General features: G+C 39.7%; 1 protein-coding gene across 1 annotated transcript in view; it reads right to left on the bottom strand.

Annotated features, from left to right (window-relative positions):
* Positions 1 to 6,069: 6,069 nt before the first annotated feature.
* LOC136687606 (adhesion G protein-coupled receptor E3-like) overlaps positions 6,070 to 18,678 on the bottom strand; it is a 13,619-nt gene continuing 1,010 nt past the window's right edge. The window contains exons 2-14 of the mRNA XM_066662110.1: positions 18,306 to 18,383; positions 14,457 to 14,534; positions 14,181 to 14,355; positions 13,963 to 14,076; positions 13,629 to 13,810; positions 12,663 to 12,827; positions 11,988 to 12,197; positions 9,148 to 9,380; positions 8,973 to 9,033; positions 8,801 to 8,892; positions 8,538 to 8,700; positions 7,506 to 7,609; positions 6,070 to 6,897 (exon numbers count right to left, since the gene is read on the bottom strand). Of these exons, the coding sequence (XP_066518207.1) occupies positions 6,810 to 6,897; positions 7,506 to 7,609; positions 8,538 to 8,700; positions 8,801 to 8,892; positions 8,973 to 9,033; positions 9,148 to 9,380; positions 11,988 to 12,197; positions 12,663 to 12,827; positions 13,629 to 13,810; positions 13,963 to 14,076; positions 14,181 to 14,355; positions 14,457 to 14,534; positions 18,306 to 18,383 (1,743 nt within the window). The 3' untranslated portion in view covers positions 6,070 to 6,809. The remainder of the gene's footprint in view (positions 6,898 to 7,505; positions 7,610 to 8,537; positions 8,701 to 8,800; positions 8,893 to 8,972; positions 9,034 to 9,147; positions 9,381 to 11,987; positions 12,198 to 12,662; positions 12,828 to 13,628; positions 13,811 to 13,962; positions 14,077 to 14,180; positions 14,356 to 14,456; positions 14,535 to 18,305; positions 18,384 to 18,678) is intronic.

The following is an 18,678-nucleotide window of genomic DNA, read 5'->3' as shown; positions in this document are numbered from 1 at the left end:
GTTTTAGGCCTCGTGGTTGTTTGAGGTTCTTGTTAAGTGACATTAATTTTTGAATTATTAATCCATTAGACACTGGGGCAGTCTGGCAGTCAAAGTTTAAACAAACAATGTGGTTTCTAAATATTCCTTTTCAACCCATGATTCTGTCATGTGATGAATGATTACATTTGAACCCAGTACCCAAGTCCTGCTTGCTGTACAATCATCACGAATAACACAATGATCATATAATCATACCATGAGCATAATTCTGAAATAAACACTGAAATAAAACTAGTAACCCTGAAACACCAGGACGCATTATATACCACTTAGTCCTTAAATAAACAAAGAAAGATCCCCAATATACTTAAACCTTAAATTAAAATTCTGTAGTTTAAACTACAGAAAAATTCTCAATAAAATGTTTAACCCTTAAATAAACAGAGAATGATCCTCAATAAACCATCTAAACCTTAAATAATAGCACAGGATTTCTATAACACACTTGTCCCTGACATAAACACAATAAGAACCATAATAAATCTTAACCTTGAAATAAACAACCTAACACAATCAGCAATCTTTTATAATACGACTTTGAATCACTTTATTGGCCCCTGTGCATGGACACAATGGAATTTGTTCTCTGCATTTAACCAAACCTGTGCAGTGATCACACATATTTACACACACTAGTGAACACTAGGGGGCAGTGAGCACACATGCCTGAAGTGGTGGGCAGCCCCAGCCATGGCACCCAGGGAGCAGTTGGGGAATATTTGCCTTGCTCCAGGGCACTTTATTCATGACCTGCCCACTCTTGGGGTTGAATCTGCAACCTTCCATTTACAAGCCTGGTTCCCTAACCACTAGGCCAGGGCTACATTCACAGTTAATATATTAACTTTGATGTTGTTGTGTCCTGGTCCATTGTATATAAACATATTCTTTTAGTTTAGACCACGAGACACACAGATTGCCACCACTTCTCATACACCTGCCTCACCTGGAAGTGAAAGAAAAGAGAAAGAGGTGTGAGTCTATGGAAAAAGAACGAATCCCTTGAGACTTCCAGGAAATCTGGTTCATGTCTATTTGTTAGCTTTGTTGCTATTTGCAAAATTGAATGTCATAAGATTAATATATTGTTGCAGTCCCAAGAAAAACCTGTATCTCCATTTTTGTGGATGTTTTTTGTTTACTACATCATTTGAACACATCAGTTGTCCTTCACATTGTGTGAAAATGTCTCGATGTCCCCAATGGAAATGCACCAGATATACTTGGAATTAAATTTTTACATTGACTTCCATTGAATGTTAATGTTTTCTCCTGTTTCTACAAAAATACTATTTTTTGAGATAAAAGTTTTTCATTGAACAACACTGAAATTAAATATTGTCATCAGTGTTGGATGCTTTTGTGAAAAGCTCTGTTCAACACCAATTTCCTGTTTTTCCCTGACACTGAAACATACAAATTTTACTTGATTCAGAAAATTTACTCTACAGTAAATGACCTCCATATACATCTCTGTTCAATTGATAGTCTGCTTCATTTCATTTCTACCTTAACCTTATGAAGACTCAGACTGAACAAACAACAATAAATCCAGCCCTGTAGTATCTGTACCATACTTTTTTTTTTTTTTTTTCTCCATTTACTTTATTCTGGGTCTCAACCTTTATCAGCAAACTGTTGGTGTTTGTTGAGAAGTCATTGGTCAGTGGGAATTGCCCTAAGGTAGAGCAGGTAATGACTGACCTCGGGGTTGACGGCACAGTGAAACAGAAAGATGAAGGTTCCCTGCTGAGAGCTGAGGAACAGGGAGATGATTTTCAACACCAAACTGCCTTCAGATACCTTAAATAAAACAACTACTGTAAAGAAACTCAAACCTTCCTGTGCTGGACTGAAACCAATATGTGAAGCAGCAGAAACTAGCACCACAGATATTCACAGTAAATTTTCACTTTGATTTTTGCTTCTTGCAGGTTGTCCACATGTCTAAAGTCTTAAAATGTCAAACTAATTTCTCTAAAAACAGGCCAGGCAAGAACATCTTCAAACTCATTGCAACAGGAATAAAACTGTGGAATTGTACATGGAGTACAACTGCAAAACACCCAGCAGAACCAGTGCTGTTCTGTGTCATCCACCTTAGCTGATGAGAGCACTATTCCATTTCAAATATGAGTATTAGAAGCAACAGCAGCATTAGCAACAGACCTCCAAACTATGCTCAGCTCCATGGCTAAAATATCCACCGTTATGAAAATGATTGGGAATCTCAGATATAATCTGTGGCAGAAACATTTATTAAATGCCACTTCAAGTTTTTGAATTCTTGACTTCAGGCGATTCTAACCAATGCAGAATTTGAACCGTAGCATGTTGTGCTACCCAACCCATAAGCTGTTTTGGGTGACTCTTGTCTATTAATGCCTTTTCACACAGTCTGATTTTATGGATGGAAAAAGCAGGTATGTTAACGGTCTTTCACACCAATTCTGAAACTGACAGGCTGTGATGCTATCTCAGAAATTAGACTGACCAATCAGAGTGCCCTTGGCAAATGAGCAGTAAGGCAGCAGCTTTTTGGAACACAAAATCTTTAAAAAACCAGCAGCATTAAAATGCAACAGTTAACGAAAATATGATCCTTTTTAGTGAGAGAATCAACAAGCAGAAGCAGAGCCTCAAACTTCCTCAGTGACCTTCAGAAACATTGCGTGTTGTTCTGTAGACTGGGGTGTATTCACCATGTGTTGTTCAGTTGCAGCGTTTAAACTAAAATGATAAATTAAATATCACTCCTACTCAATTAATTTCTTCTCCCTCTTCCAGCGTCTTCCCACAATTTCAAAGTGTTGAGACAAACAAAACTTACCACATGTTAAAAATCACATCCGTTTACTTTTTTTGTGACAAAATTGTGCTCTGTGTGAATAGACCTTTAATGTGTCTGCTGCACATTGAAATTGCAACTTCAAAACACTAGGGCCAAATCTCAAATATCTTCCTCCATTTTATGCAGTACACAAGGTAGAAAATAATAAATAATAATAATAATAAAATAATAAAATAATACATAAAGACTCCTGTCTGGTATTTATACCAACCTGGCAATCTTGGATATAAGCATGGCAGGTGGAGCATGCATTTATAAACAGAAAAAGGAGGTAGGCCAACAGCAGGATTAAACACAGGTTCATCAGAGCTGTGTTGGTCAGTTTTCTGTTCCATTGACAAAGTGCCAAGGTCAACAGGGACAAGCTCAGGAACACAAGCCCAACTACTACAGCTATGATGATAATCACATCTAGCACAGGATTACTCTGAAAAACAACCCAAAAGAAAGTTTTAACAGCCAGTTATTCCATCCCTGGAGATCTTTATTTCACTATGCAAAGGTTATGGTTATATAGCTAAAGGCTGTATGTACCAAAATGACTATATACCTCTGGGGCTGGTGTGGTCTGCATGATGACACAGAAAAGTGAGGGATGAATGCAGGAGCACACACTTTGACTGCTGTTTGACCTAAGGAGTTTACAACCATTTGCAACCTATTCTGCGTAATACCATTACTCACAGGTCAGGGTACTGTCAAGTTCAATGTCCTAAAAAACCAGAACAAAATAGACATGAATATGAACCCAGGGTTTAAACCATGCAATGCTATAACAGAAAGTGTGCAAAACATACCCAAGAAGACCAGAGGCTAAACATTTTCTTGTCAATAATTTGTTTTATTATTATTTATTTTTTTATTATTTATTTTATTATTTATAATCACAGAAGTATAAAAAGTGAAAGTGTCCGAAGGATTTCCAAATACATTTTATATCAAAATAATGAATAACCAAATTTAAAATCAATATAACCTAAATCTACCATATGTATCATGAAGAGCATTTCACCCCTCCCAGAAGACTGACTGAAGTGCATTCTGTAAACAATTTATCATAATGAAAACCTGCAGCTAAATTGCCATTTTGTGGATACGACTTGACCCCATTAAATTGATTATTAAATAGAGGGTAAAGATTATGAAATTGGGGAAACAAATTGGCTAAATTGAGGGAATGGATTATTAAATTGAAGGAATGTATTATTAATTTGAGGGAACAAATGACTAAATTGAGGGAATGGGTAATTAAATTGAAGATTTGAATTAAGTCTGTAAATAATATTTTTCCACCATGAGACTTTAGGGGCTGTGAAGTTTTACCTCTAACAGCCCACCTACCATATGTAAGTGTTCTTCAGTGATCTGGGTATATTTGCATCATTTATGATCAAATTTGTTTTCAAGTACAGTATTTGAACACTTTAAGTGATAGTGATAGTCCTAGAAGATAACATTTTTGAAACGTTTAGCTCCTCCAACACACATGGTAATTAAACTCACAACAAACAATGGCTGTTGGAAAAGATCAAGATTGAGGTCTGAAAGTACATTCTAAAATGTTTGCAGCAGAAGGAATGTATCTGTATTTCCTTCCATCACTGTCATTCGAAACCAACTGCACAGCTACTTTCCACATAACCCCTCTAAGTAAAGACACTTTACACAATGCTTGATCAGATTAGGTATTGCCTCATGAATCTTAACGCTTCCTCCAAAATCCAACTTTGATTTTTAAAATTATTATTACTATTATTATTTTCTGTAACCTCAATTCAAACCCAAAGAAGCAGAATTTCATATTATGGGAATGGGATGAAAGAGGGAAAGGACCAGGGACATATCTTTGTAAAACTTAATCTTTGTAAATAAATGCATTTTATGTACACCTAATATAAAGAGACTTCTTATTATTATGTTATTCAGAGATAGAAATAGACATGAATAAGAAAACCACTGAAAGTTTCTTTGTCACAGCTTTAAAAAAAAAAAGTTATATATATATATATATATATATATATATATATATAAAATACATGTTATAGTTAAATAAATGCAAATATGTGACAAAATCCTGGAACAGACAGGACACAACATTTGTTTGCATTTTATTCTTCCGTCCGGAGCTGGGGATTTTGGGCTTAACAGACCACCACTCAATCATACCATAAACAAAGAGCCTTTCACAAAGTGTATTTCCTGCTGGCTTGATGCACTTTTCTTAAAAAAGACACTGATGGATGTTTCTGCTCTGAGAGATTTTGTATCAAATCATCAGGCAGGGAACATGACTCCAGAGACCAGCTAAAACCACCTTCTGCATTCAAAATGTTTCCAGTTGAGTAGGCAACTTACCAGATATCAATGAACGTTTAGCGTAAATGTGACACATCAGCAGTTCTCCTATGGTCCACATTTGGCTTTGAATGACAATGTTGACCAGGCTGAGTCTTGCTGCCTCAACCAGTTTGTTTTGGTACAAAATCTACACCACATCAACATAATTCCCATGTCTGGACCTCAAAAAAAGTGCTGTAATTAAAATCAAGGCTTACTTGTTACATTTGGCCCAGGCCATGCCATGTCCATCCCACAGACTTGCCAATGCTGTAACTGAGCCGTAAGAGCCAAAAGTGAGACAGATGTGTCTCAAATGTGTCTGCAACCTGGGACTTGTGTGAATAATTGACTGGCTTATTAATATTATATTTCATTCATTCATTATCTGTAACCGCTTATCCAATTCAGGGTCGCGGTGGGTCCAGAGCCTACCTTCACAGGGCGACACACACACACACACTCACACCTACGGACACTTTTGAGTCGCCAATCCACCTACCAACGTGTGTTTTTGGACTGTGGGAGGAAACCGGAGCAAATATTATATTTAATAAAGTCTTTACTGTTATCTTAGGCTTTAAAAAAAAATTCCAATACAGTAGGTAATTGGTTGTGGGATTACGTTTCTAACCAGATTTTCAGTGAACACCAAATCTATTTAAAATTTAGGCTTAATAAATGCTTGATAATTCCACTGAATGATAAGAGAAAAACAATGACTTCTCTAATAAAAGTAATATACAAACACAAACCCATTTTCAGGAAAGCTGGGACATTCATTCAACATTCAACCTTCAATTAAAACATGAATTTGTGGTGTGTAATCTCTCCAGGGGCTTTATTGAATAACAAAAGAAAGAAAAAAAAAACATTTCCAATATTTTCTCTGAAAAACTTGATTTTATGCTGTAAATATTAATACATTTAGAAGCAGACACCTGCAACTTCCTTCTAAAAAGTTGGACAGGAGCAAAATTATTGAAGTTATTGAAGCACTCCACTACAAGCCGGTGGATAGAATAAGGTATAAGTTATCCACAAATGCAAGAGTATTCACAGAAAAATTCCAAAATGTTTTTCGCTTGGGTTTTGACCCTCATTTGAAATTAGGAACAAGTCTACCACTGAACAAGTGATTTTATCTGCGATGTCAGCATGAGTTTCACCTCCCATCAACTTCACTTAGTTGCTCTTGGACCAACTGTAGATTATTTAAACAATTTTATAACTATCTACATCATAAATAGGAACAAACATGAATTTCCTGTTTCACAGGCTGTAGCAGAGATTGTATGTGTAGATATTTATTTTGATTTAATTTCTAATGTGATGTGGTCCTGTAATGTAGTGTCAGTCACATTTTCAACAGATAGTGATCCACCATATCCCACCCTCTGTCAAATAGTGGCCAATACGAAAGTCAATAATGAATACTGAGAGTCAGTAATGTGACTACAGGGGCATATATATTTGATTTTAAGGTTTGTGATAAGTTTGTAATTTGTTTCCATATATTCCTTCTTTAATTAAGAAAAGGATTTTCACTGTGTGGACAGTGTTTGTAATGGAAGTACTTTTACTCTGTTGACACTGTTTTTGTAGACCAGGAAATAGAAGAACTTGCGCTGAGTCGCTTGACCCTGACCAGGCCTTGAGTCTGATGTCTGCAAAAAAAAAAAAAAATAAATAAAAAAAATAGAAAATAAAGACTTTAAACATTTTCCATAAACTGTTTCTTGACATCATGGATGTATCATAGATTAAGAATCATCATCATCTTAGCCATTGTGAGGTTGTAGGACCTGTATTCAGAATACCTTTTTTTGTTGATGTTGTTGTTATTTTGGAAGAATAAACTGTTTACCTCAAACCAATATAAATTAAAGCATGTTTTCTTTACTCTTGATATTTAACAAACATATTGGTCCCACAGAATTGAACACCATGCAGGGATTGAATCTGTGTGTACTTATTTTTAATTTATTATTAACTTATTATAAATTTAAATGCTCACAATATTTATATGTTGATTATAAGCTCCACTATGATCCTGATGTTATGAAATGTGTATAGTAGGTAATGTAGACAAAATACTAAGAAAATATAGAGGCTATGCTAACAGCAAAAACACAAAATCTCAGACCTTATAGTCAAACCATAAACTACCACTTACGGCTAATTTCTATAATTGGGATAGTCTGCATTACTGTAACTATGTGATTATTATTTTTTTTATTGCACATTATATTTGTATTAATTGCTGTAGATTTACTTTGAATCTGGATTCCCACTAATTTTCTTCTGGATGGTTGTTATACTGACACTCTTGTAGAAGGGTCGCCATGTGTTTATCCAGTTTCTGTACTGCTGTCTGACCTGTGAGTAGATTGTGTACAAAGAGTATAGGTAGTTAATGAGACTGAAAGATGGTGAGCACAAAAAAAAAAAACTCTACAAACGTAATTTATACATAACACAATTTAAATATATTTGTCCTGATTTACTTCTATTTTGAAAACATTTAAGCCAAAAATGCTTTGTCAAAATGTCTCTAAATATTTACCTAGATACTCTTTTACACATAAATTAATGACTTCATTTGAATCATGTCAGAAATTTATATATATATTTTTTGGACTGAATCAGTATGAATAAAACTGAGCAACTGAGGTGGAATGTTAGAGGAAGTAGAGGGTGATGACACAAAATTAAGAAGATTTATACAGTATGGGCAGATTCAAATTTACTACTGGACCATTCCACACACACTATGGGCCTGATCGCCTCATTGATTCCCAGCACATTTAACCTAAAACATTTTCTGTGCCTTTTCTGTACATCCTTTTGCTTGTGTCATAATGTTTAGTATGTAGATATGTCATTTTGCGCTTTTTATCTTACCCCTTGTGTTCTGTCATGTACCTCCCCCCCCCCACACACCTCCCCATGTATTCTTTAGCTTCCCTGTCTGCCTTGTTTTTGTAATGTGCCACAGCTGTGTCTAATTATTTCCCAGTTTCTCTTCTGTGAATAAGCCTTATGTTTCTGTCTTTTGCTTTGTTGGTCATCGTTAATGTGATGTGGTTCAGGTTCATATCATAGTCATAGCATTCCTAACAACATTCCTAATTTCCATTTGTGTATTTTAGTTCATGTCTCAGTGTTATGGAAGATGTATGTAAGCATGAAGTTTAAAGAACCTTCATATAACGGAAAAGTCCTACAACAATTAGAGTTTTTCCAGAACCAGTCGTCTCCGCTGTCACTAAAAAGGAATTGTGTTTAATTCTCAGTTATGTCTGACCTCGTGGTTGAGGACACAGTGAACTATGAAGATGAAGGTGCCCTGCTGAGAGGTGATAAACAGGAAGATATACTTCAGAACTTCATTGTAGTTTGTGAAAAAACCCAGTATCCAGGGGCAACCAAGGATGAAAAACTGCATCAACGCTTTAAAGAGAATACTTCTAAAGAGTGAGAGAGAGAGAGAGTTATATGAACATGTCTATACTAAGTTTCAGTATATACTTTAATATTTTGAGATTGTACAAATGCATTGTTTGTTACCTCATTTGTTTGATTTGAGTGTGCTCACTGTTCAGTCCCATCAGGGTGCTCTTGAGGGTGATGATTATAGCGATAAACAGGACCAGGTTTGCCTAGGGTTGTGGTGAATAATCAATGAAAATAATCACCTGATCTTCTTAATTCTTCTGTCATGAAAGAATACATGACTTACCACAAGTACAAAGCATACAGGACCCAGGAAAGTCCACACATACTTTTGCTCAATCCAGCATCTGTACGTGAGAGAACATGTACAAAACATTAGAAAATACAAATCTGTCTTTCTTTATTGAGGGTTAAACAATCCTTTGGTGATCTGCTCAAACTCTGCATTTGTGTACACTCACATTTCACTGCTGTATGCCTCAGGAAGCAATCCAACAGACACGCCCACATCAGCAAGGGGAATAACATATCCAATCACAATCAGATACTTCCAAGGAAGCACCTCCTTCTGCTTTGATTTGAGTTTTTTGAGGTTCTTTACACAAATAAAGAGCAGCACAGCTTCAATAAACATCCACACAAATGCAGAGAGAAAGAGGAATTCCACAACTCCTGCCATTACTGCACACAGTTTCTGGGGAGAGAGAGAGAGATCATACAAACATTTACAATAAAAATAATTCAATGTCTTTAATTGTCTTATTTATTTTTCTTCATACAGTGGTGCTTGAATTTTTGTGTCCCCTTTAGAATTTTCTGCATATATTTAATAATAAATTAAATGCTAAATTGTACCAAATGAATAGTAGTTGCAAATTATTAAAATAAGTTATACATCAAATAAAAAATATTAAGGCTAAATGAGCAAACCTCAGACCGTACACTACAGCAATGTCACTAATCAGAAAGGCATATTTAAAAAGATGTCTGCTTTTAAAAACTAAAGTTCTGAGTAATCTAATCAAACCAGTGGGATGGAACTGACCAGGGACGAGCCCAAAAAGGTTTTTGTTGCAAAGGATCTTGAACCCAGGCTGTTTATAGTTTTATTTGTAATTAAAACCTAATTCACACTTTGCATGTTAAGCTTGAAATAAAATTCCTGTGGAAAATAACTTCAGTCAGCACAGCTCATTAAAGTCTAACAAAATTAACTTTCGGATTGTGGGTTGAAACTGGAGCACCTGGAGGAAACCACTGCAGACACATGAAGAATATCAACCCACAGTTACACTTTGTTTGCCCAGAAAATGATGTGTCCCATCTTGGTTCCTTCTAAGGTTTCTTCCTCCAGGTTCGAGGGAGATTTTCCTTGCCTAATGTCGTCTTTGGCTGCCCGCCTGGGGTTATTTACAAACCGGATTCCAAAAAAGTTGGGATACTAAACAAATTGTGAATAAAAACTGAATGCAATGATGTGGAGATGGCAAATGTCAATATTTTATTCGTAATAGAACATAGATGACAGATCAAAAGTTTAATCTGAGTAAATGTAACATTTTAAAGGAAAAATATGTTGATTCAAAATTTCACATTGTCAACAAATCCCAAAAAAGTTGGGACAAGTAGCAATAAGGGGATCGAAAAAGGAATTTGAGCATATAACGAACAGCTGGAAGACCAATTAACACTAATTAGGTCAATTGACAACATCATTGGGTATAAAAAGTGCTTCTCAAAGGATTCCACCATTTTTGTGAAGAAAGATAGTGCAGCAATACCAGAATGGTGTTACCCACCGTAAAATAGCAAAGACTTTTAAGTTATCATCATCAACCGTGCATAACATCATCAAAAGATTCAGAGAATCTGGAACAATTGCTGTGTGTAAGGGTAAAGGCCGTAAAAGTTTTGTGATCTCCGGGCCCTTAAATGTCACTGCACCTCAAACAGGAATGCCACTGTCAAGGAAATAACAGAATGGGCTCAGGAATATTTCCAGAAAGCATTGTCAGTGAACACAATCCACCGTGCCATCCGCCGTTGCCAGCTGAAACTCTACAGTGCAAAGAGGAAGCCATTTCTAAGCAAGCTCCACAAGCTCAGACGTTTGCACTGGGCCAGGGGTCTTTTAAAATGGAGTGTGGCAAAATGGAAAACTGTTCTATGGTCAGATGAGTCACGATTTAAAGTTCTTTATGGAACACAGGGACGCCATGTCATCCGGACCAGAGAGGACAAGGATAACCCAAGTTATTATCAACGCGCCATTCAGAAGCCTGCATCACTGATGGTATGGGGTTGCATGAGTGCTTGTGGCATGGGCAGCTTGCATATCTGGAAAGGCACCATTAATGCAGAGAACTATGTTCAGGTTCTAGAACAACATATGCTCCCATCTAGACGTCATCTCTTTCAGGGAAGACCCTGCATTTTTCAACAAGATAATGCCAGACCACATTCTGCAGCAATCACAACATCATGGCTACGTAGGAGAAGGATCCGGGTACTGAAATGGCCAGCCTGCAGTCCAGATCTTTCACCTATAGAGAACATTTGGCGCATCATAAAGAGGAAGGTGCGACAAAGAAGGCCCAAGACGATTGAACAGTTAAAGGCCTGTGTTAGACATGAATGGGAGAGCATTCCTATTTCTAAACTTGAAACTGGTCTCCTCCTCCTAATCTTGTCTTACTGGAATTCTGTGAAGCTGCTTTGTGACAACATCAGTTGTGAAAAGCGCTATATAAATAAATTTGATTTGATTTGATTTCTGACATCTGTTGAGTGTTGTAAGAAGTGGGATGCCACAGTGGTAAAAAATGGCCTTGTCCCAACTTTTTGGGGATTTGTTGACGCCAAGAAATTTTGAAACAACATATTTTTCCCTTAAAATGACACATTCTCTCAGTTTAAACTTTTGATCTGTGATCTGTGTTCTATTCTGAATAAAATATTAGATGTTGGCACCTCCACATCATTGTATTCAGTTTTTATTCACAATTTGTTTAGTGTCCCAACTTTTAAAAAGTGTCCCAAGTGCTTTTAAAAAGTGCTATACTAATACATATCCAATTTTATATTTGGTGGCCTAAGTCATGGACTGAACCCACAAACCCAAAAGTCTGGAGCTGTGTGACAGAGATGCTACCTGCAGTGCCACTGTGCTGCCCAACTCAAATAATTTTGACAAGGAATTTAGTTACATTTTGGAAGGCCTGTATTCCGATGTGTCTTGATGTGTACAGAGGGTAACTGCAAGATTATCAGTGACACATTGTTCCTGAGATGAAACTCTCACCTGATAAACCTTAATGTACTGCAGGAGACTCTGTGTCAGCAGGAAGAGGAGTTGAGCCAGAAATAGGCTGATGCACAAGTTTATTCTAGCTGTGTTATTCACCCTTGGGTTCCTCCAAAAACGTGCAAAGGTCAACAGAGACAAGAACAGAAATAAGAGCCCCACTGCCACAAACACATTGCTGATTATCTCCAATATTTTGGACTCATCCTGGAAAGAAAAATAGACAAGTGATTGTTACTATATTTTTTGCCAACCCTGGGACAGACTTGGATGCACTAATTTTGTGTAAAATTGAATGATCATGACATTAACATATAAAAGAAATGGGATGTTCTGTAGGACTAAGTGAAGAACCAGTGACTTTTTATCAGAGTTTATTGGCACTTGATTTCTTTAATAAAAGGGAGAATTAAAATATTGTTTAAATTCATTCATTGTCTGTAAGCTCTTTTCCAGTTCAGGGTAACGGTGTATCCAGAGCCTGCTTGGGCACAATGCGGGAACACCTGGAGGTTCACTCATACTCTCACATTTACTTACACTTAGGGACACTTAGTAGTACACTTTTAGTGAGTAGCCAATCCACCTACCAGCTTAACTATGTCTCATAACTTAATATATGGGTTAGTCAATATGAAACACAGTACACTTGACACAATTTGATCTTTTTACCTGCCGTGGGTTTGTCTGCATAATAACAGCAAAAGTTGAGAGGTGAGTACAGGAGCATACGCTGTGAGTACGGTTGGTCTGGAGGAGGACACAGCCATCTAGATCCCATTGCAATTTAGTGTTATTCCAGTACACACAAACGAATGTACTATCAGGCTCAACCTCCTAGACCAAAAAAAATCTTATTTATAAAGATCCTAAAGTAAAACAAAAAAATGCAAATCATAGTAGGTATTTTTCTATGGAAAAGAAATCTAACAATATACTAGGACGATTCACCATCAGATATAAACTGCTACAGGAAAATAATAAATCACCATACACATGCTGTCTACAGTTATTTGCACAGAAACTAAAATGGACACTAACATTTATGGAGCAATTTCTAAACATGAGCAAGTATGTTTCTGAGTGTATGATTGAATGAGTTGCATGTATATATATATATATATATATATATATATATATATATATATATATATATATATATATATATATATATATATATATATATATATAAATACCAGAAGAAAAACTGGTCTTGTATGCCCTGATTAGTGAAGAAAATCTTAGTGAGAACCAGCTGTCCATGTGTTAGACCCAACTAGATGCAGGGAGAGGGAAATATGCTGCAGCTGTAGCATCTTTGAGGTGTTTGATATCTGGAGCAAATGATCAGCAAAACAGAGCAAACTACAGTGCATTAAAATAGCAGATTACAAGTAGTCTACAAGGATGAGACACCAAATTAATATCCAAAAAAGGGAGCACACGTGTGTGTAAGGAATAAGTTACAGTAATATACAAACGGCAGGCATGTGAACATAAGTATCCTTCATGTCTCCAAGTGAATCAGTTGCGTGGCATTGTAATGGAAATGCCATTCTGCAACACTCTCTACACTGGCCCTTAGTGGACAAATCCAGACACCTGTGAGTTATAAATTCAATAACCCCTATAACTCACTGCAGTGTGATTCAAGGTGAGGTTGACTGGTCTGGTGAGCTGTGTGTTGGTGACGCCGAACAGTTTGACAGACACCACAGTGGACATCATGGTTTTCGTTGTGTTTTCAGTTGTGATATAGAGGTCGGGACCCAGCCATTTTGAAAAGTTGGTGTAGCTCATTAATGCCACACCTGCTGATTCTGAAACCAAGGTAAAAAGAAAAAAGTTATATATATATATATTTTTTTTTTACACACACACACATAATGTAGAACGTACTTTTGATGTGAGTGATTTATGTGAGTGATGTAAGTGATTTTTGTGAGTGATGGAGCAAAGATAATTATTTTACCGTTGTTGTTCTTTGCAATCGCAATGATGTCAATTTCCAAGTAAGCTGTACCAGTGCTGAGGGGAGGGATGGTTACCGATGAGGCATTTGGTCCGACAATCAATACTTCAATATCTGACGGTTTCCAAAACATATTTAATAATCAGTCTTGTTGATTATATTCTGTAACCTTGTTGTATAACATTTGTGAGCCTACAACATTGAGAGATTGAATTTACCTAAATTTGGGAGGCTTATGGGTGTGATGTTGTAGGTTGTTACATTCACAAACAGAGCAGACACCAGCTTTTCTATTGCCATCAATATTTTATTGACAGAGGACACATTACGTTCGTATTTTTCTTCTTTTATGATACTGCAATTGGTGATTTCTTTCAACTTTTCAACCACAACCTAGCCCACACACCACAGAATACACAAGATACACAAGATTAAACATCCAATGTCCCATCAAAGCTATACATTCAGAAAATCATTGAACCATGTTTACTCACATCGTGTGACAATGTAGTGAATATTGTGTTGAGAATCTTGTCCAGCAAGGCAGGTCCAGTAATGTTGATAAAAATATTCTAGAGAAAAACCACCATGAAAAATGAAGCCTGATTATTACATTAAACAACCTGTATATGTTTGCCAAGCTATGCCATTCAGATTGTGCGTCCTTCTGTCACATCCTGGCACTTTCTTGTTTGTTTTCCCATCTCTGCACATGGTTTTGTTTATGTTCTTTCTCCGCCTTTGTCCCGCCTTCTTTTTCCTCGTTATTCGTGTCAGGTGTGTCTAGTTTGTGCTGTTATTTAAGCCCTCTTCCCTCACTTCCTGGTATCGGTCATTTTGTTTTCGTTGCTTTGTTTGCTTGTTTGTTTGTTTGTTTTCGTTGTCGTTTGTTCCTTGTTTCACGCTCATGGTTCTTCGTATTGTTTCTCGTTTCTGGTTTCTCGTTTCTCTTGCCTCGTTCGGTCTCCTGCCTGTTTCATGCCCCAGTCTTGTAGTTTTGTTTCCTGCTCGTTAATGTTATCTCGTGTCTCTTCAAGTTTGTTTCGTTTTGTTATATCTTTATTAAAACTGTCTATGTTATAGCGAGTGTGTCCGCCTCCCATAAATTCCTCTCATCACGTCCCTAGCATGACAGAATGACCGATCACAATAAGGACACAGCTAGCAAGGACTACCCGTTTAGGAGATGTGTGATTCGCCGAACTCTGTTTCTCACAGGCCCCAGAGATCCCGTAGAGGAGGCTTTAAGAGCGGCCTCTGAATGGAGTCAACGGCTCCAGAACATGCCCGGCGCGGATAATTATCTTCGTCATAAGGACTCGATTCAGGAGTCGAGTAATTGCTCCAGCGGGAATCGACGGATCCGGAGGAGAAAGCGGGCTGGAGTCTCCCCTTCGCTGGAGGATTATCCCCTCAGGTCCGGGGAAATTCTTGGGGGGGGGGGTTATGGGTAGGTTAGCCTCCTACCTCAGGACAACGGAGGTGAGGCTAACAGGGGCGCACCTCTGGGGGAATCCCTCAAGAGTGCGTCCATCGGTGCCCCTAAACCCGATAAATCCACAACGCGTGCTCGGCGAGCAGCACGAGCACCTGCCTCGCTGGATGTTTCAACTCCTGTTCCCGTAAGAGCGGCACCTCCGGCCGCTCCTGTTCCTGGAAGAGCGGCACCTCCGGCCGCGCCTCTCTTCGTGCCCGCGGCACCTCCGGCCGCACCTGTCTTCATGCGCGCGGCACCTCCGGCCGCGCCTGTCTCCCTGAGCGCAGCGCCTACGGCCGCGCCTGTCTCCTTGAGCGCAGCGCCTACGGCCGCGTCTGTCTCCCTGAGCGCGGTGCCTACGGCCGCGCCTGTCTTCCTCAGCGCGGCGCCTCCGGCCGCGCCTGTCTCCATGGACGACGTCGCAGATTCCTCTGTTTCCATGGACGTCGTCGCTAGGCCCCCAGTTCCTAAGCACCGCTCTGCGCTCAATCCTGACCTCCAGGAGAAGCTTACAGGCCTCATGGCACGCCTGGAACTCTCCTTGAAGGCGGCGTCCGCCTCTCCTGTCTTCGTAAGAGCGACGCCCGCCTCTTCTGCCTCAGTGGACGACGTCGCAGATTTCTCTGCCTCCATGAACGTCGTCGCAGCTTCTTCTGTTTCCGTGGACGACGTCGCAGCTTCTTCTGCCTCCGTGAACATCGTCGCACATCCTTCTGCCTCCGTGGACAACGTCGCAGATCCCTCTGCCTCCGTGAATGACGTCGCAGATCCCTCTGCCTTCGTGAACGTCGTCGTAGATCCCTCTGCCTCCGTGGATGACGTCGCAGATCCCTCTGCCTCCGTGGACAATGTCGCAGATCCTTCTGCCTCCGTGGACGTCGTCGCAGATCCTTTTGCCTACGTGGACGACGTCGTCGCAGTTCCGCCTGCCTCCGTGGACGTCGTCGCAGTTCCGCCTGCCTCCGTGGACGTCGTCGCAGTTCCGCCTGCCTCCGTGGACGTCGTCGCAGTTCCGCCGTCTCCGTGGACGTCGTCGCAGTTCCGCCGTCTCCGTGGACGTCACTGCAGGTTCCCCTGTCTCCGTGGACATCACTGCAGGTTCCCGTCTCCGTGGACGTCACTGCAGGTTCCCCCGTCTCCGTGGACGTCACTGCAGGTTCCCCTGTCTCCGTGGACGTCACTGCAGGTTCCCCTGTCTCCGTGGATGTCACTGCAGGTTCCCCTGTTTCCGTGGACGTCGTCGCAGGGTCTCCAGTCTCTGTGAGTGTGGCTCCCTCAGCCGCTCCTATCTCCGTGACTGTGGCTTCGGCCGTTTCTGCGCCTGTGAAGGTGGCTTCGGCCGTTTCTGACCCTGTGACTTTGGCTTCGGCCGTTTCTGCTCCTGACACTGTGGCTACGGCCGTTTCTGCCCCCGAGACTGGGGCTACGGCCGCTCCCGGTCATACCCGTAGGACGGCCCCAAGGACTTCGGGGCCGATCCCCAGAAATGTGCCCAGGTTGGTCCCTCAGACATTTCCACGGACATTTGCCAGCCCTGGGCACCCACATGTTGTTTTTGTTCCTGTATCTGTCCTTGTTCTGGTTCCTGTCTCTGTCCTTGTTCCTGTATCTGTGTCTGCTTTTCTTTCACTTCCAGTCCCTGTCACTGTACTCGTGTCAGTCCCTGTTAAGATTTTGGTCCCTGTTCCCCTGCCTAGTCCTGTCCCAGTTCCCTTGCCTCAAGTCCAGTCCCCTGTTAGTTCTGTCCGTTCTCATGTCCAGTCTACAGTTAAACCCCCTGTCCAGTCTATGTTTCAGTACCCTGTTTCTGCTCCCGTCTTGTCCCAAGTCCAGTCTCCTATCTCTGCTCCTGTTCTGTCTCAGTCCCCGTTCTGTTTCCAGTCTAAGTTGCAGCACCCTGTCTTCTCTCGTTCTCCGTTTCTTCTTTCTAGTTCTGTCCAGTGTCCGTTTAAGTCTAGTCCCTTGTTCCCATCTCCATTTCCTATCTTGAATCTTTTGGTTTCCTGTTTTTGGTTCTTCTGGCCCCCTCCTGCGCCAGCTCCTGGAGAGGCTCTGAGAGTTGCGCGTCTTGGGGGGGGGGGTGTCTGTCACATCCTGGCACTTTCTTGTTTGTTTTCCTATCTCCGCACATGGTTTTGTTTATGTTCTTTCTCCGCCTTTGTCCCGCCTTTTTCCTCGTTATTCGTGTCAGGTGTGTCTAGTTTGTGCTGTTATTTAAGCCCTCTTCCCTCACTTCCTGGTATCGGTCATTTTGTTTTCGTTGCTTTGTTTGCTTGTTTGTTTTCGTTGTCGTTTGTTCCTTGTTTCACGCTCATGGTTCTTCGTATTGTTTCTCGTTTCTGGTTTCTCGTTTCTCTTGCCTCGTTCGGTCTCCTGCCTGTTTCACGCCCCAGTCTTGTAGTTTTGTTTCCTGCTCGTTAATGTTATCTTGTGTCTCTTCAAGTTTGTTTCGTTTTGTTATATCTTTATTAAAACTGTCTGTGTTATAGCGAGTGTGTCCGCCTCCCATAAATTCCTCTCATCACGTCCCTAGCGTGACACCTTCAAACAGGAATATTAGTTTAGTTTAATAAGTGTTCAGTTTAGTCAGTAAGTGAACCAAACCAAACCTAATAAACAGAAAACAGGAGAAATCTCTACAAATATAAATATATATTAAAAAATAGCAACAATCTCCCCCAGAAATTACTGATGAATGTATTTGACCTTCAAGCCCTCAGACAACTTTAGTTAGGTGCTCCATTTACAATATCATCTTTCATGATGTTTTATACTGTAAACGAAAACCTATGCCATCCCCAGAAAAACAATCTGTCAAAAATCAAAGCAATGCATTCAGTAAATCAGTGATCCAAGCATTCCTTACCACTTGTGATGATGTAGTAAATGATTTTGTGAGAGTCTCCTGTGAAAGTGTGGTTTCAGTTGTAGTTGTAGAATAATTCTAGAGAAAAACGCAATGGAATGACGTGTGATTAATGAGTGAACTAACAACACCAGTCCAAACAACATTATAGTTGTGCTGTAAAAAAGAGAAAACACTAAATCTGTGTGTAATCAGGTTTCAATACTTGTTTGTCTGTTTTTAATGGACATGTAAAAACCTTTACCTCTAAATGCCCTCTGACCTTTCACTACATTACACTGTACAAATGAAGGGATAAAAGAAAATAACCAATGATATCACAGCATGCGTTCCCTCCCTCTCTTTTCTTCACTGACACCATCTCTCAGTTCAC

The sequence above is a fragment of the Hoplias malabaricus genome, chromosome 2 (genome assembly GCF_029633855.1).
Source record: "Hoplias malabaricus isolate fHopMal1 chromosome 2, fHopMal1.hap1, whole genome shotgun sequence".
NCBI classification, from domain to species: Eukaryota; Metazoa; Chordata; class Actinopteri; order Characiformes; family Erythrinidae; genus Hoplias; species Hoplias malabaricus.
This window is presented reverse-complemented; position numbering and strand designations above follow the sequence as displayed.